General features: G+C 41.9%; 1 protein-coding gene across 4 annotated transcripts in view; it reads left to right on the top strand.

Annotated features, from left to right (window-relative positions):
- Positions 1–19,857, top strand: part of LOC147136437 (neuroligin-4, X-linked-like) — a 37,628-nt gene extending 17,771 nt beyond the window's left edge. For 2 of the 4 annotated variants that reach the window (XM_086050911.1, XM_086050912.1), the window contains 5 exons: positions 2,485–2,698; positions 5,641–5,765; positions 11,871–12,480; positions 16,363–16,708; positions 16,917–19,857. In XM_086050911.1, the coding sequence (XP_085907037.1) occupies positions 2,485–2,698; positions 5,641–5,765; positions 11,871–12,480; positions 16,363–16,708; positions 16,917–16,981 (1,360 nt within the window). In that variant the 3' untranslated portion in view covers positions 16,982–19,857. Of the gene's footprint in view, positions 1–2,484; positions 2,699–5,640; positions 5,766–11,870; positions 12,481–16,362 lie in introns of all 4 variants that reach the window. The other 2 variants (XR_015089480.1, XM_086050913.1) reach the window with 2 other exon arrangements.
- Positions 19,858–24,448: the final 4,591 nt, after the last annotated feature.

Below are 24,448 nucleotides of genomic sequence, written 5' to 3'. Positions count from 1 at the left end.
AAAAACCCCAAAAAAAAATCTGATTTCCCTTACGGCAGTTGTTGTGGCTCGCGATTCTATCCTCAATTAGATTTTTGAACTGTTTCGGAAGTAGCACGCTACAATGCAATTAGTGAAAATATAGGATTTTGCTGTAAAGCGGTAATGTATGCATTGTTCATTAAAAAAGGTCAATTAGTTGTACTGCCAAATCTTTACAGAGCCCATCATAGACAATGAGTTCAGAGTTCGTATTGTAGTGTAACAAGTTATTTTTAAATGACTAGTTATAAATAATCAAAAACTTAGCCAACACTGTCCGTGACACAGTTTTTCAATTATGGGCCATCGTGTCTTGGACAATGAAATGAAGAAAATCGAAAAAAAAATTAAAAAATCTAATTTTACATAAATTTTCTATACCGCTTATCCTGTTCAGGTTCGTGGAGAGCTGGAGTCTATCCAGCTGACTATCAAGGTTTGTGGTTTGCGTGGTGGAGTGTGGAGGACCCAAGTGTGGGGAAGAAGCAGGGCCGGCAGGAAGACTCACAAAGTATTTATTTTCAATAACAAAACAAAAGGGAAAACAAGGAATGTGGACTCATTGAAAATACTAAATGAACAAAGTCCCCAAAAAACCCAAGAATCAAAGTAACAAAACAAACATGGGTAAAGGTACAGGACCACGACTGTGAATATGACATGACGCAGGAGATGTGACAGCAACATTGAACCGTCAAAGACTGAACGAAACATGGGAACTAAAAACAGGCAAAACTAAAGAGATAACAAGGTCACGAGTGGCTGGAGGGAGCTGACTGGTTGCCACAAGGGACTGGGCAAACGAGAACAGGTGGAAAGGAAACCCTAACAAGCAAAACAAGACATGAAATAAGTGACACAGGGAAAACATGGCAAGACATGAAACAAAACGAAATCTAATGGAAACGAAGTCAAGAAACACACGATGATGGCAATGACATGGTGTGATATTTTTCCATATTTATCAACATCATTCCACGTCATTCAAAATCATTCCACGTTTCAATATTTTTTCATTCAGTATTTCAGACTTACAAACATACAGTGATAGTATTTCAGACATACTTTCTCCAGAAATTGTAAATGTCTAGTTAGCTAAAAAAATCCAATGGTCAGAAAGCCAACGGGGCAGAATGTGTAACCTCAGGTTTTTAAGCAGGGTTAGGGTTTCGAAGTAGGGTTTTAAACTAGGTTTAAGGAATCAAAGTAGGGTTTCGAACTAGGGTTAGGGATTCAAAGTAGGGTTTTAAAATAGGGTTATGGTTTCAAAGTAGAGTTTTAAACTCGGGTTATCTTCCAATGTAGGGTTTCAAAGAGGGTTTAGGGTTTTAAGGCAGGGTTTTAAACTAGGGATAGGCTTTCAAAGTAAGATTTTAAAGTAGGGTTAGGGCTTCAAAGTAGTTTTTTAAACTAAGGTTAGGGTTTCGAAGTAGGGTTTTAAACTAGGTTTAAGGAATCAAAGTAGGGTTTCGAACTAGGGTTAGGGATTCAAAGTAGGGTTTTAAAATAGGGTTATGGTTTCAAAGTAGAGTTTTAAACTCGGGTTATCTTCCAATGTAGGGTTTCAAAGAGGGTTTAGGGTTTTAAGGCAGGGTTTTAAACTAGGGATAGGCTTTCAAAGTAAGATTTTAAAGTAGGGTTAGGGCTTCAAAGTAGTTTTTTAAACTAAGGTTAAGGTTTCAAAGTAAGGTTTTAAACTAGGGTTAAGGTTTCAAAGTAGGGTTCTAAACTAGTGTTAGGGTTTCAAAGGAGGGTTTTAAACTTGGGTTACGGTTTAAGAGTAGGGTTTTAAAATGGGGTTAAGGTGTCAAAGTAGGGTTTTAAAATTACACATTAATTACCAATGACACATTTCAAAAATCATTCGTTGCACTGAATATTCTTCACATCATTTGAAGCTTTCAATATTATTCCATATTTTTTAGTATTGTTCCACATCATTCAAAATCATTCCATGTTTCAATATTTTTTCATTCAGAATTCCAATGTTCACTTGCAGTTTCTCCAGGAATTGCAAATGTCTAGTTCTGATTAAAGTCCGCTAAATTATTCTTATTCTGAATTAGGATTCAACTTTTGTCATCTCGCCGTGTCAATTGGTTAGCTTAGCATTGAGGCTTCAAAGGGAAACAGCTTTGTAATAAATTACACGTCATGTCTATTTGGCTTGAGAGCTAATGGCCTTTTTTTGAACGGTAGTTTGTTAGAATCACGTTGCCAAGCAACTGTTGCAAAATGACTCAGAGACGGCGCCTGGTCCTTCTGTTTCCTGCAACATGTCACATTACAAATGATTTACATTCCATGAAGCATTTGCGATGACTTGAAGCCACCTTATTTTTCAGCTGTCAATTGCCTGACACCAAAATCCATGCTGTCATGTACTTAGTGGCGAACATTTGATCGATGATGTCCTGAATTGATTGACTAACCTGGTGTGCCTTTGGTGTTTTCAACCCAAAGGTTCATGTACACGGACTGGGCCGACCGTGACAATGCGGAGACCCGACGGAAGACTCTGGTGGCGCTGTTCACAGACCACCAATGGGTGGCTCCGGCAATCGCCACAGCGGACCTACACGCTCAGTACGGTTCACCCACCTACTTCTACTCCTTTTACCACCACTGCCAGAGCGAAGCCACGCCTCCCTGGGCCGACTCTGCACACGGTGATGAGGTAAGATAATACAGTTAAGCGGTGTCCTTACATGGAACTGTTTTTTTTTTTTACAGAGCTCCAAACATGACATGGGGGAAATATTTTTTTTAATTGTGGCCACGAGTCATAGTGGACAGTTGGATAAGCAAATCAAGCACACCATCTGTGGCCAGATCTGAAGCCATACAATGGACAAGGGTAGTATGATTGAGTTTTATTTGAGGCTGGGGATGAGCTACAAAGATATTCTGAAAAGTTTGCCATTGCAAGGAATTATTATTACAGAGTGTCATTTAAATTCACTCTTAGCCAGGTTGCTTCACCGTCGGCAGTATGATCAGTATGAATTGCAATTGTTTCTAGCGAAAGTATGCTCCATTTATTTACCTAGGTGTCCAAGTTGTTCATCAAAATGATATCGAACCCCAAATGTGTATTTTGTGCACACATAACTATTTTGTGGCCGCAAATGAGCATTTTGTGTCATGTCCGGGGCTCTGTACAACTAAAAATCGGAAAAAATGAGAATGGAAATTTGAGTACAGACGTAGTTTGAGGGAGGAACCCCAAGCAGATACAAGTCAAATCGTAAAAGTAATTGTGGTCAAAACTTACCTACCGCATACATTGTCAATATCACATTATTTCACACGAGACTCATTAATTTTACATTAGGAGACCATACGCCATCTTTCTAGAAGACTTTGCTGTTGGGAGTTAGTAGCTAAAAGGCAGAATGTTAGCAGCTAATGGAGATGGACTGCGGCAGCATCTCCTCCCGCCCACCTGCACGCTGCAATCCTGAAAGTGTGCTGATAACCCTGCGCACACAGCTTTCCCCTCGCCAGCTTCATAAAAATGTAGCTCTTTGTTTCGCCCCTCTTTTTACGACTCCATTAAACGGACCGCGCTTCACGGGGCGGACATGCTAATGTTAGCATAGCTGCTGCTAACGCGCCTGATGTGCCTGACTGCTTCTTGTGCTTGATCAACATAAATCTAGCAACAGAGGAGAGGTGCTGCGCTCATGGTTGCCTGCGGTAATAATCACGCTTGTGGAAAATGTTATATATTACAGTGATAATAAAACTGGCAAACCGCAAATCTCTGGTGAGCAGTAGCACACTGTCATCCACGCTCAACCCACAGCGTGGAGATTGGATTTTTTTTATTGTCGACGGCAGACTGAGGATGTGTAAAAGATTAACGGGTTAAGAGATTTAAAAGATTCAGAGAATTATTGGGGACTTTAGAAGTGCAGCTTACGATACCTAACCTGCATTAAGACTTTTTCACTTCACACAGCTTTTAATATTCCCTTTTCTGACATTTTTGTATATTTACCTGGAATTGGCTAAAGAATACAACAAACGAAACATCCAAATTTGTGACTATATGAAATTACAAATGAAATTTCTAGCCAACATATTGCTCATTTTCAAAAATATCAATGCACATCATTCCATATCTTTCAATATCATTCCACATTTTCACCAATACCATTCCACATCACTCCATATTATTCAACATCATTCCAAACCATTCCATATCTATAATTATCATTACATATCATTCCAAAATTATTCCATGTTTCATTAAGCATTTCAGTATTTACCCACAGTTTATCAAGAAATTGCATTCATGTCAAGTCTAATGACCTGAATCAGTAATAATATGTATTTCACTGATATACAGTGTCTTTCAAACTGTAAAAAGAAATCCGAAACTGTACAATATTAGTTGTTTTCTAAGACTTAAAGTGGAAGTCAACCCAACTATGTTTTATGCAGGCCCACTCATTGAAATACGGCATTCTGATTAATATTAAGTGTGTGGAATATGAGTTAAGCAACAAAATGCACCCACTTTTAGCCATCTCAGGGGGCGGCCATTTTGTCACTTCTGTCGACCGAAGATGACATCGAAGTTGCTCAGGGCTCAGATAACGACCAATCACGGCTCATTAATCAGAATGCCGTGTTTAGACTCATGGTGTGCATAGAACATTCTGGAAAGGAATATGTTTGGGTTGACATCCCCTTTAAAATTGTGACTATTCAAATGTTTTTTCCTATAGAGGATTCAAGCACCAAGTTTATTATAGTTTAAAAGTACCGAAATAACTAAAATAAAAATTGAAAAATCATTTTTGTGAACAACAAAAATGATTTTTTTAAAAAAGAGAGAAGAAAATGAAAATTAACTGAAACTGCATCTTACATTTACAGTATAAAACTAAATTACAGCTAAAATGTCCTTCCTTTTTACTTTGTCAATAATGTCGTACACGGGCTCGTATGCTTTGTGTTTTTCTGTTATTGATGTGTGTACTTACAGAAGAAGAAAGGTCAAACAGTTGTTTGAGGATTGTAGTTCATTACACGTTATTTCATGACCTTTTTGTTATTTTGTTTATTCTTGCACTCGACAAAAACTCCATACATTAAAAAACAAACTGAAACTAATTAAAAAAAAAAAACTAAACTAAAACAAAGCATTTCCGAAAAACAAAAACAAATGACCACCAGGAAAATTGAACAAACCAGCTGCAAAAACGAATAAAAAATACGTGAACTTAAAATACTAAAGTCAAAACAAAACAAAACTAACTATAATGAAAAATCCCAAACTATTACAACCCTGTTAAACACTATCCATATGTCAGCACACAGTATGTGTGCTTCTGTGCGTGTGTGTGGCTCTGTGAATAGTAGGACACGGTCGCGCCGGATCTCGGTCCCCGAATGATTGGAGCCGAACTGTCAAGCTGAAGATGAGTTTAGAGAAATGACTTTCAGCTCCCTGAAGCATGAAGACGTGTCTGCCTCCGCTGACACTGTGACATCACATTTTGCCATGAGTCATTTAAGCCTAGGTTTCCTGTCAAGAGAACCCATGTAACCTGTCGCACTAAAGCCTGCCCCCCCTCGACATCCTTGGGTGTGTGTGTGTGTCCGTAGGTGCCGTACGTGTTCGGCGTGCCCATGGTGGGGCCCACCGATCTGTTCAACTGTAACTTCTCCAAGAACGATGTGATGCTGAGCGCCGTGGTGATGACCTACTGGACAAACTTTGCCAAGACGGGGTGAGTGGTTACAAAAGCACACGGACGGGGGGGGAAGCATTGATTTGCCCTCGGAGGAGATGTTCTGTCTTTTAACTGACTACAGCAAGAAGCCAAAAGACAAAAGTACAGCTTCAGCATTCCTCACGTCTATTTATATCAGCCCTCCAAGACACATGCATCCATTTGTATTTTTTTTTTTTTTTTTTTTTTTTAAAGCTGCAGTGCGGAACTTTGCGAGCCCCCCTTAGGCCAGACTACTGTTACTTCCATGCATGGGCGTATTTACAGGAGACTGTTTCCCCATCTCAGCATAGCAGCTGTAAAATTATTAGTGTATGGAGCACTGATTATTACATGATATTGGGTGTTGCAAAAAAAAAAAAAAAGACTTCATTTGGAATATAAATATCTATGTAACTGTGTCGGCGAAACAAAATGAAGTAAGTCTCATGTTGAAAAATAAAATATGTATTTATCTAAATGACAATATATTCAAACAGATATTTTCAGCGATTTCATAAAGCTTCACAGAAGCAATATGAGCACTCCTCGTGACACGAAATGTTTCCCTTTTTGCTTTCCTCTTTGAATCTTTTGTACCATGTCCAAATGTGCTTTCTCGTTGGTGTATTTTTACTGAATTTCTTTCCAAATGCATGCTGCACAGGCTTGTTTGACCTTGTTCAACCACATTCTAACGCGCAGCCTTTTTATTGCTCATAAATGTCATTCTTCAATCTTCACCCTGAAAAAAAATGAAAAGAAGAACATCAAACTAACATTAAAGTTAAGCTTCATCATTTGAGCAAAGATTGGCTATGCTATTAGACTAAAAATGTACACTCAATTGTCTAACATTGCCTTCTATCCACGAGAAGCAAAGTGCAGTGCACTTGTATTTTGACCTGATATTCAGTAAGGCAGCACAGAATTTTTGTGGTTTGCATATCTGCCTGACAGTTGTGAGATACAAAATTCAAATCTCCCCGTGGTTGAGTGGGTTTTCCCCGGGCACTCTGGCTTCTTCCTACATTCCGTGTTGGGTAATTGAGCACATTAACATGACCGGTTGAGTCAATAGTGGTAACCATGTGTAATATTGACTACCTTGTGAGTCTCAGGTTGCAGTATTCTGTGAATGTGTTCTCTTATTATTAACCATCCATCCGTTTAAATAGCACTTGTCCTCTTTAGGGTTGCGGGTGAGCTAGAGCATATCCCAGGCCCTGCTGACTTTGGGGTACGCTCTGGACTAGTCGCCAGCCAGTTGCAGGGCACATTCGGAAAAGGCAAACCATTACTCCCAGTCGAAACTACAGACAATTTAGAACAAGTAACAAACTCAGTGAAAATGAATGCTAATTTCAGTGTTCCGATATGACATTCAGATTATACGGGATGTCATATCCTAAAGCGGAAATCAACCCCTTTCTCTTTGCATTTCAATGAATGTGCATTTTTTTCCTATCTTTATTGGTAGGGCATATTTTCAATTCTACGGAGGGAATTTTAAAGCGCAAGTCAACCCAAATATATATTTTTTCAAGAATATGTTCTACGCAGGCCCACTCATTGAAACAAGGCATTCTGATAAATATTGCGCTTCTGGAATAAGAGTTAATGCACTTGTTTTCAGCCATCTCTTGGGGCGGCCATTTTGTCATTTCTGTCGACTGAAAATGACATCACAGTGTCTCAGGGCTCAGGTAGCGACCAATCACAGCTCACCTGTTTTCTACAGATGAGCCGTGATTGGTCGGTACCCGAGCCCTTGGTAGTTGTGATGTCATTCTCAGTCGACAGAAGTGGCAAAATGGCCGCCCCCAGAGATGGCTAAAAAGGGGTGGATTAACTCTTATTCCACAAACGCAATATTTATCAGAATGCCTTGTTTCAACCTGCATAGAACATATTCTTGAAAAAATATATATTTGGGTTGACTTCCCCTTTAAAATTCCCTCCGTAGAATTGAAAATATGCCCTATGAATAAAGATAGGAAAAAAAAATGCATATTCATTGAAATGCAAAGAGAAAAAAAAAATTTCACATCGTGAACATGCTGCCTGTGTGGGCAGCACAAAAGCAAATTTCTTCCATGAGAGATATAAGAGCCAAGATCCCTGCTGCCTTTGCTCATAAAACCAAACACCTCCTCACATGAAATCACATTTTCTTTGTTGCATTTGCAGGCACGTCAGTAGCAAGTGCTTGTTACAAGGCACAGGCAGGCCCAAACAAGCCGACAATGTGTACATATGATACATTTACTGTACAACACTGTTGCCTGACCGACTGTTGTCATAGTGCATTATGTAACAATGTGTTGTTGTCGGCTTTGCCTTATTCTGTCGCCCTCCCAAAGCGCGTCTGCACGCTTGACAGACAAAGCCAACCACTCCAAACGAAATGACACACTCTCCAGTCGGGACAAGGTCACTCATAAACACACCGGGACGCACGTCTGGGATGATTTAGATGCAATACGCCACACCGGCCCACACTGGCCGCCTCTGTTCAATAAACAGCCTGTTCTCACAAACAATCACTTCAGTGGAAACTCCAAACTCCTGAAAACAATCAGTTCTCAAGCGCTGGTTGATGTCATTTCCAAACACGTTTTGCCATAAGTAATGATGTAAAGCAAATGGTCGCATCAGAAAACTTTGAACTGTGCCGGCGATGCAGGTTTTATGGAAGATTTGAACTTTCTTAGTTGCCATACAAGTGCAAAGGAATGTTAAGTAATTCCAGAGGTGTAGTAGGTAGTGAAAAGACGTTTTTAGACAGCCATTGAGGTTTTGGGACGAGCTACTGTGCGTTTAGTTGTTTTTGTTTTTTTTCAACGATATGTTCTATGCAGGCCCACAAGTTGAAACACAGCGTTCTGATTAATATTGCGTTTGTGGAATATGAGTTAAGCAGCAAAATCCACCGGTTTTTAGCCATCTCGGGGGCGGCCATTTTGTCGACTCAAAATGACATCACAGATGCTCAGGGCTCAGATAACGACCAATCATGGCCTCAGCTTCAGAAAACAGGTGAGCTGTGATTGGTTGTTGCCTGAGCCCGGAGCAACTGTGATGTCATTTTCACCTGGATTCTGAAGCTGAGCCATAATTTGTCGTTATCTGAGCCCTGAGCAGTTGCGATGTCATTTTCAGTCGACAGAAGTGACAAAATGGCCGCCCCCAGAGATGGTTAAAAACAGGTGGATTAACTCTTGTTACACAAACACAATATTTTTCAGAATGCCTTGTTTCAACTAGTGGGCTTGCATAGAATATATTCTTGAAAAAAAATATGTTTGGGTCGACTTTCCTCTTCAAGAAATCCTGCCAAGTCAAAATTTCCTTTTATATTATGTATATATATCGCTTTTCTTGGATTTAGTCGTATATTTTTCATTTCATTTCATACATTTTTTTCAAGACCAGTTTTTGTTGTTTAAAAGATTGATGGCTGGTTGAATTGCAGTTTGAAGTTTATTTTACTTTTCCAGCCATATTTTCCCAGGAAGTCGAGGTTGAACTCCAAGCTGTGCCTCCGTAATGAGCACACAATCAAAATACGTTATCGTCATCTTCTTTCTCTCGTCAGGCCTCGCAAACTCAAACTTGATGTCATCCGGAAAGGATACAAACGACTCTTGAAAAATGCGTGGTGATTTAAGTCCGCTGTCACGACAGCATCTTGAAGCTTTTCTTCGGACCGCGACTGGGGGAATCCGAGACGCCTTTTCAAACCCCTTTTCACTGATGAAAGCCAAAGAGATGTAATAAAAGAAGAGGAGACGCCGTTATTCCTGCCTCCCTCATAATATCACATGAAAATGAACTGCCACTTGCTGAAAAATGCTTCTGTAGATCCAATTTAATCAACTCAAAGTGAAAGTATATTAGTGGCCGAGGAAAATGCGGAAAGACTCCACGTGAAAACGTTCAAAATGTGACAATAGGGCCCGATAAGAGGACCTTTTATCTCTTTGCTCTGACACCGCGTACCAGATAAAAGCATTTGTTGAGGACGGACTCTCTTTCGGCGCTCCAACTGACTCGTCGTTCCCAGTAATTAATCCATTGGAGGCTCGCTCCACCGAGACATTGCGTACTTCACACAGAGCGTTGCAGAGGGCGCCTTCATCTAACTCACAGCGGCATGTTGTAAGTCAGGAAATACAGAATTAGAACACCGTTGACATGGCGGACAAATACAAAGTTCACAGTACAGGCATATGCCCGGGTTGCAAAAAATATACTTCCAGCTTGGAAATAGTGACTCATGGCTGTGGAAAAATTGGCAGATGCAACGAGGATCCTACAATTTGCTCGTATTTTTAACTCCATGCTGCTGCCGCCTGGATGCTTTGCAACGTTCGGGGCCTTGAAAAAGGTTGTGTTTGAAATGCTAGTAAGACTCAAGCTAAACAATAACAAAATCAATTGGCAGACTAGAAGAATCACAGATGCTTTCTCTGCGGGAAACCTGTTTGTGTTTTCCTTAAGACGAGTACGATCATTGCCTTTTCTTGTGTTACTCGATTATTGATTGAAAAGATGTGTAGCCGCTCTATTGATTGTACATGATGAGAGAAAGTCCCGAGAGGGTGTGCGCAAGCTCGGGCAGAAAAAGTCCTAGGCGGCTCTCCTGACATTTCCTAATGTGAAAACACTCGAATGGATAATACTTGAGTCACGTGATCGCAACCGTGTTGTTCGATTGGAATGTGAAATGGATATTTGCCGTGCAGCCTTGACAGAGACTTCTACTCATTGATTTCTTCATGTCAACATGAAGTTATGCAACACTTCATTTTGAGTTGACTCATTCCCTTGGACATTGTCTCTTCATTTGGATGTTGAAGTTTGTCTGTCAGTTGGACCAAGTAAGCCCAACGGTGAATTTGTGATAGGCGGCATGGTGGGATGGTGCTTAGCAATCTGTCTTATAGTTCAGCGTTTGAATCTTGAGTTAGACTTCTAAATGAGTTAAAAGAACGGCAAATGTGTACTGGGACTTCTTAAAGCGCTAGTCAACCCAAACATGATTTTTTTCAAGAATATGTTCTATGCAAGCCCACTAGTTGAAACAAGGCATTCTGATTAATATTGCGTTTGTGGAATAAGAGTTGATCTACACGTTTTTAGCCATGTCAGGGAGCGGCCATTTTGTCACTTCTGTCGACTTAAAAAACGACATCGTAACTGCTCCGGGCTCAGGTGACGACCAATCACGGCTGACCTGTTTTCTGAAGCTGAGCCGTGATTGGTCGTTACCTGAGCCCGGAGCAGTTGCGATGTCATTTTCTTTCCCTTGAAGTCTTCCTTGGATGTCATTTTCTGTACCTCAAGATTTACAGCGTTCCCTTGTATGTTGTGTCTGACTGAAACCTGGATTCTTCCCCATTGTCTTCCAAAGACCAGGTCCTTTCACCTCTTTGTCAATGTCGGCATAAGACCTTTTACAGAAATGGCTTTTTCCTCTTTTTTTTTTTTTTTTTTTTTAAGTCAAAGTCTCCTACCTTGGAAGTATACCCAATTGTGTGCACGCCTGCATGTAAAAGCACTCTAGAGCTGTTTGACAATGTTGTCTGTCGTTTCTGAAAAAAAAATCCTATTTTAGGACAGGACCGGAATGACATTTTCGGAGGCTTTTTAAAGACAAAAAAAAGATGCGGTGCAGAGGTTTGTCATTGTAATAATTTGCGTTGTTATTACATGAATCAGTAGCAACTATTCTTGTCAAAAGAGCCTGTCTGCTCCACTTTGAGTGAGTCATCAGTAGCGTCTTTCAAGAGTCTTAGGCTGACTGCTTAAGGCATTACTTGGAACAGACGACTGGCTAATAACCTTCTTTTTGCAACACTGTGACAGGCCTCTTTTCAATATGTTGGGCTTGCCCCAGTAAGGGAAAGAAAGTGCTGCCTCTTTCATTGCTTCAGTCTGAAATCTCCCTTTCCCCCCCAAAAGACAAATAAAACAAGGTTTATGCTTGTTACATGTACAGGTAACACTGTATTTGAACTCTTTGAGCCAAATCCCACCCTTTGACTTTGGACCAACATACTGCAGAGTCCTAAAATATCGAGCTTATCTTTGCTCAAATTTGCACGTCTCCCTTTGCAGGGACCCCAACCAGCCTGTTCCCCAAGACACCAAGTTCATCCACACCAAACCGAACCGGTTTGAGGAGGTCGCTTGGTCAAAGTACACCCCTAAAGAGCAGCTCTACCTGCACATTGGTCTGAAGCCCCGCGTCAGAGACCACTATCGAGCCACCAAGATCTCCTTCTGGCTCCAACTGGTTCCACACCTGCACCACGTCAACGAGCTCCTGCAGTCGGTGTCCTCTTTTACGCACAGCCCCTCCCCGCAGGATGACACTCCTTATTCATACACCAAGCGGCTCTCCAAGGGATGGCCTCCGAGTAGCACCCGCCATCCGGGGTCTCAAGGAGGTACGCAACAGCCTCCTGAGTCTGCCTTAGGACAGGGCGGAGGTGAAAACGGAGTCCACGTGGCCAGCGAGGACTATTCGACGGAACTCTCCGTGACCATCGCGGTGGGAGCGTCGCTGTTGTTTCTCAACATTTTGGCCTTCGCCGCTCTACTCTACAAGAAAGACAAGAGGCGGCTGGAGCATCGCCGGCCACGTCCGCTCCCTCCCCCGCGGCGGGATATCACGGCCGCGGATGTTGCCGCTCACCTTCAGGGTGAAGGACTCATGTCATTACAGGTGAGTCAGCGTTTTTTTTTTTTTAAACCACGTGACAAGTTCATGTCTGTGATCAATGCAACGACTTCACCTTGATCTCGGCTTGCGTTTCCGTCATCATTCTTCTTGGCTTGTGGCTGTTTATTACAAGCAGACGAGCTGTGTTGGAGAAAAGTCACATTTGCTTTCATTTGTTTCTCTTCTTCAACTCGTTTTTGGCATGGAAGCGACAAAAATCTCTCTCAATCAATCATAAGACTGCAGTGAGTCCCTCGGGGGATGTTGAGGCGTCTAAAGCCAGTGGCCACATACTCATGTTATTTTTAGGAATGTAACTAATCAAACAATTTCATTAGAATTAACCAGACATGGGTAGTAACGAAGTACAAATCATTTGTTAATGTACTTGAGTAGTTTTTTTTCCACTCCTTTGTAATTCACAGAGTATTTCTTTTTCAGAATACTTTTTACTTTTATCTGTTACTTTTAACCGGCATCTGTACATTTTACTCAATACGCTTTCAAAACAGGGTCGTTACTTTTGTTTTACATGATGCATGATGATTCCAAAAAAAATCTGACAAACGTTCATGGCTCCGCCCATCATATGAAGGGTTACACCCGGTACAGGACATGGCAGTTTGTGATTGGCTCTACCTTAAAGCGGAACTCAACCCAAACATATTTTTTTCAAGAATATTTTCTGTGCAAGCCCACTAGTTGAAACAAAGCATTCTGATAAATATTGTGTTTGTGGAATAAGAGTTAATCCAGCCATTTCTAGCCATCTCAGGAGGCCATTTTGTCACTTGTGTCGACTGAAAAGGACATCACAACTGCTCACGATGACCAATCGCGGCTGACCTGTTTTCTGAATCTGAGCCGCGATTGGTCGTTGTGAGCAGTTGTGATGTCATTTTGAATCGACAGAAATGACAAAGTGGCCGCCCCCTGTGATAGCTAAAAATGGGTGCATTTTGCTGCTTAACTGCTTTTCCACACACACAATATTAATTAGAATGCCATGTTTCAACTAGTGGGCCTGCTGGGAACATAATCTTGAGAAAAATATGTTTGGGTTGATTTCCTTTTTAAGCTATGGCATCACCGGAGAAGACGCTATGTTACCTGCTACAGAAGATCATTTAATTGGAAGGTGAGAAGAAGTAAAATGATCAACGACATGGAGTATGTTGCCGAAGGATTCTTGGCGAATCATTGTGTCCTGTGTAAACCTAAAGTCCACGAGCTCGTCGCATACAAGAATTCCCCATCCGATCTGAGAAAACATATCGAGGTAAAGCTAACTGATTACCCTTTCGTTAGCTTGGCCCCGGTTGATGATGCTAGTTTAGCATAACATGCTGTATTAGCATGGTAGACCATTTGGTTCCATTTGTTTGCTCTCAGGAAGACCTTGGGAATTTAGAAGTTTGAGAACCAAAAAAAACAATCCAGTCAGTTTAAAGGGTGTGTTAAGTGGCAACCTTTCAAAATTAATAGCCTTCAAACTATACGACATGAGGAGGAAACATCCGGTAAAAATACTTTTTACTTTTACTCACAAAGTACGTTTCAGAGCCTGTACTTTTTTACTGAGTAATTATTTGAAAGAGTACTTTTACTTTTACCAAAGTCATTTTTTAAACAAGTAATTGTACTTTTACTCAAGTACAGAATGTATTCTTTTCCCATCTCTGGAATTAACACAAAGCCATGTGGGGGGAAAGGGGGGGTTATGCGTGAGTATCTTTATGGTCCTCTCGTCAGTGGACCAGCTGCCATTGGAGCACATCTGCAAAATGTAACTTGCCATTGGAGCGAGAATATGTGTGTGTGTGTGCCTTTGTCTGGGCACATGCGCACATGTGATTTGTGTTCAGGTGCCTCACTTGGTTCCCATTTCAAGTCTTCTGTGGACTATTTGGCCTGTTGTTTGCTCTGTTTGTTGGCTCACGCGTGGTATTAGTGAGTGCTGAATGCCAGATTTTCCTTTAGAACCGACATGCTCTTCCGATTGCCCCTCAACTGCGTTTGTGTCCTCTTTATTTGGAATATCCCGCATCTATTATTTTCTCCACGGGTACATCTAGTGTGCCAAATTAAAATCTAACACAGTCTCTTTTTTTCCCCATGAGCACATTACCAATGTGATGTTTGCAGTATTCATAATTGTGACTGCAGGAGGAAAATGTCCGTAAACGAACTCTAGCTCTATAGATCTATATTTGCATTTTCTTCCATGCTTGCTTTAAGGTTTATTGAAGGCTCTAAATAGTGTAAATGCGAGTGTGAATGTCGGTTTGTTTACTTGTGCCCTGTGATCGGCTGGCAGCCACTCCCCCGCCACCTCAGTGAGGACAAGCGCTATACAAAATGGATGGCTGGATGACTGGCTAAAATGTCGGTTAAGCTGAACCCGTCACCATTAGCATATGACAAAATTGGTGGTGGGCGGGCTCTCTGCGCTCACTCTCCGCCTGTTGTCGTTACTGCTCCCCCACCATTGCAAGGTGTGGCTCAAAAGATGCTTGTGATGACATGTCGGTTTTTAAGTTTTGGGATTCAACCAAATGTAGAAAAACAAATGGGCAAAGGGAGGTGCTGTGCTGCCATCACGTGACCAAGTCCACCTTTGTAAATATGAGTACAAAGATATGATTCGAAGATATAGTGTTTGCTGTGAGGAGCTGGCGGTTTGGGCGAGGGTTTAAGGGTTCTTGTTTGGCTTTGACTGTTAAGGCCCTATTTTCGTGCCCAGCGCAAGTCTAGCGCAAAGTGCAGTTTAACTGCGCACATTGGTGGGATTTTCCTTTATTTTGGTATTTTCCTACACTTTTGACAGTCGCAGTTAGAAAAAAAGGCGGTTGTTTGAGTGAACACGGACGATTTGATTCCCGGCCAATTGAAGCAGCTCCCCTCGTTCCCTTTAAATTCAGTGCAGGTGAGGCGCGCGGTGTACATGTCAGAAGCATAATGAGCTCACTCGCTGGAGTCGATGCAAGACATCGGCACGAGCAGTGTTTATAAGGAACCGCGAAAAGAGCTCCACTTGCGGTTGATGTACAGTTGGCTGCCGCAAAGTGGGCAGTTGGAGACGTGCGTGTATGTGACAAGTTGACAACGCATCTAGACAATATATCATTACTCGCAGCCATCTGCTATTTATCCTCTGTGTAGAATGACTAATATTAGTGCCGTACTGATGAGCCGAGAGATTGAGCATATCCAATGAACAGCATATCTGGCTGTCGTACACTGCCAGCAGGTGACCAAGGCAAACACACCAACGGTCATTTAAATGGTGCTGTGTAACAAAAAAAAGGTTTTAAAAGGGGGAAGTCAACCCCAAAAATGTCTTTACAATATGTTCTACGCAGCCACACTAGTTTAAAAACAGCATTCTGATTGATATTGTGTTTGCGGAACATGAGTTCATCTCAGGGGGCGGTCATTGTGACACTTTCTGTCCACTGAAAATGACGTCACAGTTGCTCAGGTATCGACCAATCATGGCTCATCTTCAGAAAACAGGTGAGACGTGATTGGTCGTTGCCGGAACCCCGAGCAACTGTGATGTCATTTTCAGTCGACCAAAGCGACAAAATGGCCCCCTGAGATGGCCAAAAACGGCTGGATTTTGCTGCTTAACTCAAAGTCCACAAATGCAATATTAATCAGAATGGCGTGTTAAGACTATTGGAGGCGCATAGAACACATTATTGCAAAGAGATTTTTTTGGGGTTGACTTCCCCAAACAACATTTTTTGGGGGTCGGACTGGATTGATGGCAATTACATTCATTTGAACGGGGACATATGATTTGCCGTTCGTAGCTGTCCGTTTTGAAAATCTCTGCTTCACCTGTTTCGGAATTAATGCTCGCCGGTCCGATGGTTGCAGGTGAAGCAGCTGGAGTCGGACGCGGCCTCGGCCGACGAGAGGAACAACACGCACCACCATCACACCCTGGACACGCTGGACGCTCTGGACGGCTTGGACACGCAGGACATCTACAGCACCCTGGACACAGTGCGCCTCACGTGCCCGCCCGACTACACCCTCACCCTGCGCCGCTCGCCCGACGACGTCCCCCTCATGACCTCGCTCACCCCGGGCTCGCTACCCGTGACGCCGGGCTCGCACCCCGTCACCCCCGCCACGCCCATGACCCCCATGACGCCCGGGTCGGTGGTGGGGATGAGGATGGGCCACCCTCACCAGGGCTACACGCACCACAGCCCTTATAGTAATACGCACTTGCCACACACGCACATCTCCACGCACACACACTCCACCACGCGTGTATAACCGCAGCAAGAATCTTGCCCCCAGCGGGACATAATTACAACACACATGCTTGCACACGCACATACACGCACACACACGCACACACACACACACACACACACGTACGGAACAATAGGACACAAATACCTCTACTAATGACCCTGCAGGATTGTTCCAGTTGGAGAGACATAGCAGTAGGAGGAGACAACAGCTGTGTGAGAGCAGACGATGAAGTGGAGATGCACTTCGATGGACGGCAGCTTTGGATATGACACGTTCGTTGTCGGCGGCACTCGAGCAATCTGCAGCGGTCGGCGGTGGGACAACTTTGTCGCTGGCGCATCTTTGGATATGACGGCCAAGAGCGGTCAGTCGTGGATTAACTTGTATCTCGCGTTAGCTTAGCTCGAGCAACGACGATCGACTTGTAGCTTGCGCGGCTTTGGATATGACGCCACCTCCTTGTTCTTGGCAGCGCTTGAGCGACAGGTTAGCTGTGGACCAACTTGTATCCCTCTGACTGGGAGTGTCGGGCTTAAGTTGCGACGATACGGAACCGACCACACAGACCAAACGGGGGAGGGATTGAAAGAGACTTTTGGCCGTCCACCTGAACAACCTGCGAAATGTGAATGTAGCATTCTTTTTCTGTTTTTCAACAAAAAGAGATCTGCCCCGCAACAAGTTAAGCTGAGGAGAACGTCATACGGCAGGAGAGCAGGAGGGAATATGTATTTAAAAGAAAACAACCTTAGCTGAAAGGAAAGTAAGAGATTCCGACTTGGCCGAGAGGGATATGTCGTACCAGCCCCTTCCGGATGTTCCACTCGAGCATCAATTTAACCAGCTATGTGTTCAACTTCTGTAAATAGAATGGAGAGATGATATATTATGATTTATAGCATTTACTTGATCTTGCATTGACTTATTTAACCGCATTATTGCTTTCATTTCCAATATTACTCTATTATTGTATAGATGTCCCGAAGCAAAGGCCGGTTGTATGTTTCGCTCGCTCACCTACTTTAGTATTTAAAAGGCTTTATTTGCCATCATTTCAGCGAGTCTCATTGTAATCGTCTCCGTATTCTTGTTTCCTCGTCGAAATCATGGGACACTGTCCTGGCTCATGGTGACGAGATAGTATTGTGTAGATAATGCAACATTGCTAAGATGACCGAGCACCAGATCAACCGCCATTAACAACGCTTGCCCTCCTTCCTCCTCGTCTGGCCCTAAATTCCCAAAAAGTTCCAGTACAGTTGAGTTATTTCGAGGGCTGGTCGTTTTGGTTCAGCGGTGTTGTGGGGGAAAAAAGACGAGCAAATTAAGATTCTACCTCCATTGATCACAACATCGAAAACATAAGGCAAGTGTGTTTTTCTTAAATTAAGATTTTCTTAGCAACCACTTCTACACATTTGTAGTTTGTTAGATGAACTTGTGTTTAACCAACATTAGCATAAAACTTTTGCATTGGACTTAATATGATATAATTGCATTCTGATAAGAAAAATTCAAAGCAAAATAATTCAAGCCATCCATCCATTTGATGAACAAGTTACTTTCTGTTTTTTTTTTTGTTCCATTATTATTATTATTGATAATTATGTGGCCCTACACTGGAAAAAAAAAAGGTGTTGAATATACTTTTATTTCATCAAGTGGTTGCACAAATTAAAATCATCTGGATCCAAATACATTTTGAAGTAGTTGTCTAGTCTACTTAACGTATCTGGATCCAGATGGTTTTATTTTGTGCAACCACTTGACGAAATGGAATTGAGTAAATTCAACAAAAACGTTTTTGAGTGCATATAGGCCAAGGAACCATAACCGTACGCCTGCTGGCCAATCAGAAAAACAGTTGATAATGATGCTGAAGTATGATTAAATTTAATGTCAAAAATATATATAATAATAGTACATAAGTATTTTTAATATGATGGTAATGAAAAAAAAAAGTTTTCTAATGTCCTGCAATAATTTCCGGGGATTTGAATTTTGAACTTCTAAATCTTTCAACAAGTGCTCGATAAAGGCTTCAATTATTTTCACTTGTAGTCTGCAAAAAAAAAGGAAAGAATCCAAGAATCATTCAACCGTTTGTTGTTGGAGACTTGGTATACTAATCTCTTGTCGCATATTGCTTTTGTAACATTTAAAACCCGCTTGCAGGGGCCATTTTTGAATCGTGTTGCCATTCTTTCATTCAGGCTTCAGCTTCTTGTGTAAATCATGACGTGCTCTAATTTGGAGAAATTTTGGAGGTTATCCAGCTGGCTTCACACAGAATGCTTAAGGGCTCTTTTGTCAGTTTGTGTCACCGCGTTACGTTTCAAATAAATAAATACAAGTCCGTTCATATTAACTAGTCACGTCGCAGAAGCGATGCTGTTCTCATAGCTGCCACTAAAATTGACAAAGTGCCAGTCATGTTGCTGTTGCAAATCGAAAAGTTTGCCAACCTGCATTTTGACTTCCGTAACCCTTTCGCAACGGCCTCAACTTCCGTGTTATGTTTCCGTACGCTTACTCAAACGTCCATTCTCCCGACCATGTCACTTTGCCACACTATTTAATCCTAAATCCATGAGATTTTAGTTAGCCAAACACCTGAAAAAAAAAAAACACTGTCAAATTTTGGATGGAAAATTAAGAGCTTTTGCAAAAAACAAACAAAAAAACCCCAAAACAAAACAAAAATCCCACTGAAACAACAGTGAAACGGGTGATTGAGTAATATTCTTTTTCATATTGACTAGGTGGATGGCTAGATTGTGTGTCAAAGCATTCAACATTTCTGCTGCATTTTTGAAAAATAAAAATATCAATATTTTACAATTTATGAGCTATTCAAAAGTCTTGTATGTCTTGATTCGGAATATGCTTGTCAATTCCTGTTCTGTTTTTCAGAGGGTTTCGCAATTACAGGTGCATCGAAAAAAATGACAAAGAAATCGTGGAAAAGTTACATTTATTTCAGTAGTTCGATTAAAAAAGTGGAACTAATGTATTATGCGGATTCATTAAACAATCACTACCCAATTTCCATAGTAAAAATAATGATTGTTTCCCATGTTGGCTCTAAGAATCTGATCATCAACATTATATATATAAAAAATAAAATCATTAAATATTTTTCTGTGTGTGTTGATATGAGTTTCACTTTTTGAATCGAAATGGAGTTTTCCAAGATTCTCTTTTATTAAGATGCACCTGCAGTCTGTCTTTTGAGTCACCCCAATAACCTTTTACACCACTGGTAACAAACCCAAGGCCTGCGGGCCAGATCTGGTCTGCCACACCATTTTATGTGGCCCGCCAAAGCTTGGAAATGTCTGCTTGCCACTGTTTTTCCTATCCGTCGATATGTTAGAGAGAAAAAAAACTTAACTTGGGTGTGGCCCATGATGGAAACACAGGTTAACGCCTCTGTTTTACACTGTATTGTTGATCTATGTATGCCGTTTGGCCTGTTGCAAGAGTTGTCAACAGTATTGATGGCATAACATTGGAAAAAGAAGTGCTGACTTGGACGAAAAAGGTGACTTATTCACCCTATCATTCACTATAAATCGGACTAATTAAATAAAAAGGCCTCATAGCGCTCACATAACTTCCACGCATATAAAAAACACTAATAAAATCCAGCGAATAAGGGAGCGATTGCTGCGATTAATGGAAGCACAGCAGCACCTGCCAGCTGGCTACGGAGACCCTGCGAGATGTTGAAAGAACCAGACCCGTGGCCCACTTCCAGACCGGACTGATGTCTCCAGCATTGTGTCCCTGACTCTAATCCCATTAACTCCATCAAACCGGCGTTAATTTGATTTACAGAAGCCAGCAGTCCAGTTCAAGTCAAGTGCAGGTGATATCGTTGCACATCAACACTTGCACAATGGCACCCTGAGAAAGTCTTTCTCTTGGAAATGATTCAGAATCATAGCCAAGGTCTCCAACCGGTTTCCTGCCTGGCGTATTTCACCTTCAATGATGAGAACAGGGAAAGTTCCTCATTTGCATGTTGTCTGCAAGATAATCCTGCCCTGTGTTGACCAAAACCTCCAATCAGGTTTGCTCTGAATATTTTGAAGCGCAAGACCTGTTGCCTGCATCACATATGCAAATCTAACGATTAGAAAAATGGATTATGCTAGACCAGGCGTGTCAAACTCTTTTTTTTTTTTTTTTCTCGCGGGCCACATGGTAGTTACGGTGCCCCTCGGAGGGCCGTTGCGACTGTCAACCCATATACTGCAAATACTGTATATGATTCCCCCTTACAATATTACATATACACAGCAAATTGACGGATAACAAAAAGCCAGTAAATAAGTGATTGTTCAACTATTTTTCAATTTAATTTAAAGGAGGGATTGATTTCAAGAAATACTTGCAATATCTCATATCTCAGTGTGATTCAAAGTGAAGACAAATTGCAAGAAACATGATGTAGACGCACACGATTTGTCTTTGAGGGCCACATAAAATGAGGCCTTGAGTTTGACACCACCTAGCTAACCTAAAACTGCAATTCTGAACTTTTTTCTGAATAACATTTCTCATGAGCTATGGAAAAGCTCAGCAATCTGCCGAGTAAGAGTATTAAAACTCCAGAAAGAAAATATGTATTTTTAGTTTCCAATCTTCTCTGAAGACTTGTTGTTAACAAACCTGCCAAATTTGAACGAAAAAAAGAATCGCCGAGTATATAAAATGAGGCTTCAAAATCATGAAAAATCGAGATCTTCTTTTAACCCTCAGACAATATATGAACGTGTCCGCTAAATGCACTGAAAGCACGCCCCGCTTAACTTTCAAATGTCAATCCAATAGAATAATGGGTCTAAATAATCTGTTATGCCTACTCGTCTTTATATTTTTGAGTTGAGAAAATGTACCCGCTTAAAGCCAGCTGAAATATATCCACATCATCACAAGGGCTTTTCCACAGCGTGACGAGAGGCGTGGGCTTAAAGGCTTCCGGATGCCGTGGACCGGCAGCAGGCTCGCCCAATTCATCACTGTCTCGCTTGGGATACGGGTCCACATAACATAAACACTTGAGGAAAAGTTCACAGTTTATTAAGCACAAAGGCACGCTATGGCTCACAATGACGGACATGCTTCCCTCAAGTTATGCGCATCATTACAACCTATTAGGATAGCCTGGAAAATGCTAAATACCTTACACTTGGCAATTTAAATAATAAATAATAATGCTGTTGTGAAAATTGTGGCATCCAAGGAGGATGTATTTTTCAGGGGTTAGGCATAGCTAGCTGGCTAGCTAACTGTACACGGTATTGATAGAAACGAAAATACTTACTGTATAACTAAGTGACTCGCAACTATGCCAGATAGCCACTCATGCGAGCAAAGTTGCTCAGTTCTTATCTTCAAATATGAATGATGTATTTAGAAACAAATCTTTGAATACAATAAGCTTACCAGTTAAAGCGGAAGTCAACCCAAACATATATTTTTCTAAGAATATGTTCTATGCAGGCCTACTAGTTGAAACACAGCATTCTGATCAATATTGTGTTTGTGGAATATGAGTTAAGCAACAAAATCCACCCGTTTTTTTAGCCATCTCCGGGGGCGACCATTTTGTCACTTCTGTCGACTGAAAATGACATCGCACACCCTCAGGGCTCAGATAACAACCAATCATAGCTCAGCTTCAGAAAACAGGTGAGCCATGATTGGTCGTTATCTGAGCCTTAAGGGTCTGTGATGTCATTTTCAGTCGCCAGAAGTGACAAAATGGCCGCCCCCTGAGATGGCTAAAAACAGTTGGATTTTGTTGCTCAGCTCATATTTCATATTAATCATATTGCCTTGTTTCAAGGGGTGGGCCTGCATAGAACATATTCTTGAAAAAAAAATGTTTGGATTGACTTTGTCTTTAAAGTGGAGAAATACTTTTTTTGTACAAATGTTGTGTTTACACTTAATTAACATTGGGAGCCACATCAAACGATGTGGTGTGCCAGATATGGCCCCCCAGCCTTGACTTTGACACCTGTGCCTTCAAGTTTGTTTTTTACCCCATCGCCTCATCGAAAATACGAAACTGTGTGAAGGCGAGCCTTCTAAATGTGTGAAAATGAGCCATGCTAGTGTTCCGCATAACAAAGTGTGACATTGTGTCCTCTCCTGCTTTCCAAGTCGCCAGGGGGGGTAAAGAGAGACGGAAACAAAAGAGGTGGGATTGTAAAGCGACAAATAAAAAAGAATTGAGGCAGAAAATATTGAGAGGGGAGGAGAAGTGGAAAACGCAAGACGAATGATAATGGGACATGGGAGGGAGAGCAAGTAAGATAATGTAAAGGACAGTAAATAAAGGATGCATGTGAGGAGGCGAGCGCGAGCAAAGGAGGGGATGGATAGGGAACTCATTAAGGAATGGAACACAGCCTGCTTGTTTATTGGCTGGCCGCCTCCTTGTACTTAATCACTCCTGTCCAAGTCTCTCTCTCCGTCTCACACACACACAAACGTTCATATACACGCACACACGCGCGCCTCCGAGCGGCAAGGGTGCTTGAATCATTTCCAGTGGCCTGTGTCACTCTCTTTTCTCCCTCTCTCTTCCATCGTTCATTCCATCGTGACCGCACGTCCCTTCGTCCCCTCTGTCGTCTTATCTGACAACCTTGAGATGATCTTCATGCCGTGGCCGCCTGCGAGGTCGCAGCTCCCCTCCATTCTCATCAGGCCTCCTCTCTCCACTCCGCTGCTCTCAAAATTCGGTCCTCGTCGTTCCCCTGCCCTCTGTAACCTTCTCCGTTTTTTTTTTTTTTTTTTTTTTTTTGTGCCGCACGCTTTTCTTCCTCCCCCTTCTCCTCATCCTCTCAGTGCTGTCGTCCCCGCCCTCCCCCATCCCCACAATCTCATTTACTTTGCTGCCTGCTCTTTTTTACCGTCCTTCCGTCTTTTTTCCTCCAGATGAGGTTATGCAAGGTTGCCTTTATATGCGAGCTTGTTTGCGCTCGGCAGCGTGGGCCCGTCACAGACACGGCGTCTTGCAAAGCAGCTGCCTCATTAGTTCTCCTCGGTGCTTCATTGCCTTATTTCTTTTGTTTCTATGGGCTTCCACCTGTTCGTTTAGACAACTACAAATGGGTGAACATCTCCTCTGGGGCGTCCATTCTGAGTCTCATCATTAAAGCAGTAACTCTGATGGTCCAGCTGAGGTCAGCATTGTTTCTAATAATCCTAAAGGGGCAGGACTCCTTCAGGGGGTGAGTTTATGCAAATGTTCACTTTACCAAAGATCCCAACGTACGCCTGTTGCTAAACTGTGATGTAGGAGAGGTGCTCACCACAATAGGTTAGCCACTTGTGTGTTGTTGCTTGAATTGCTTCTTGGTGTGTAAATAATCTGTACGGTAGACTTGAGCCCAAAATGTTTCATCTCTGGGGGAAATTTTGATTTTAAGGGGATTTTTGTGTGTGTTAAATGGGCGTCTTTTGGCTGGAAAGGACACAAGAAATGGTGAAAAGACAAATAAGTTGTGCTAAATACACACACACATAATAACATCACTTAACAAATTATCCTGTATGTATACTACATTATGAATATTTCATTTTTATATTCCTCAATTATTGTTTTCATACCGGCCTGTAGTAGTTTGCAGAATTTTCACGACCATTTTGCAATAATGAAGAAGGGTACTCTTAT

This window comes from Filicampus tigris, chromosome 14 (assembly GCF_054856515.1).
Source record: "Filicampus tigris isolate MCC_2025a chromosome 14, RoL_Ftig_1.0, whole genome shotgun sequence".
NCBI classification, from domain to species: domain Eukaryota; kingdom Metazoa; phylum Chordata; class Actinopteri; order Syngnathiformes; family Syngnathidae; genus Filicampus; species Filicampus tigris.
Note: the sequence above shows the minus strand (reverse complement) of the source record. Positions and strands in the feature narration are given on the sequence as shown.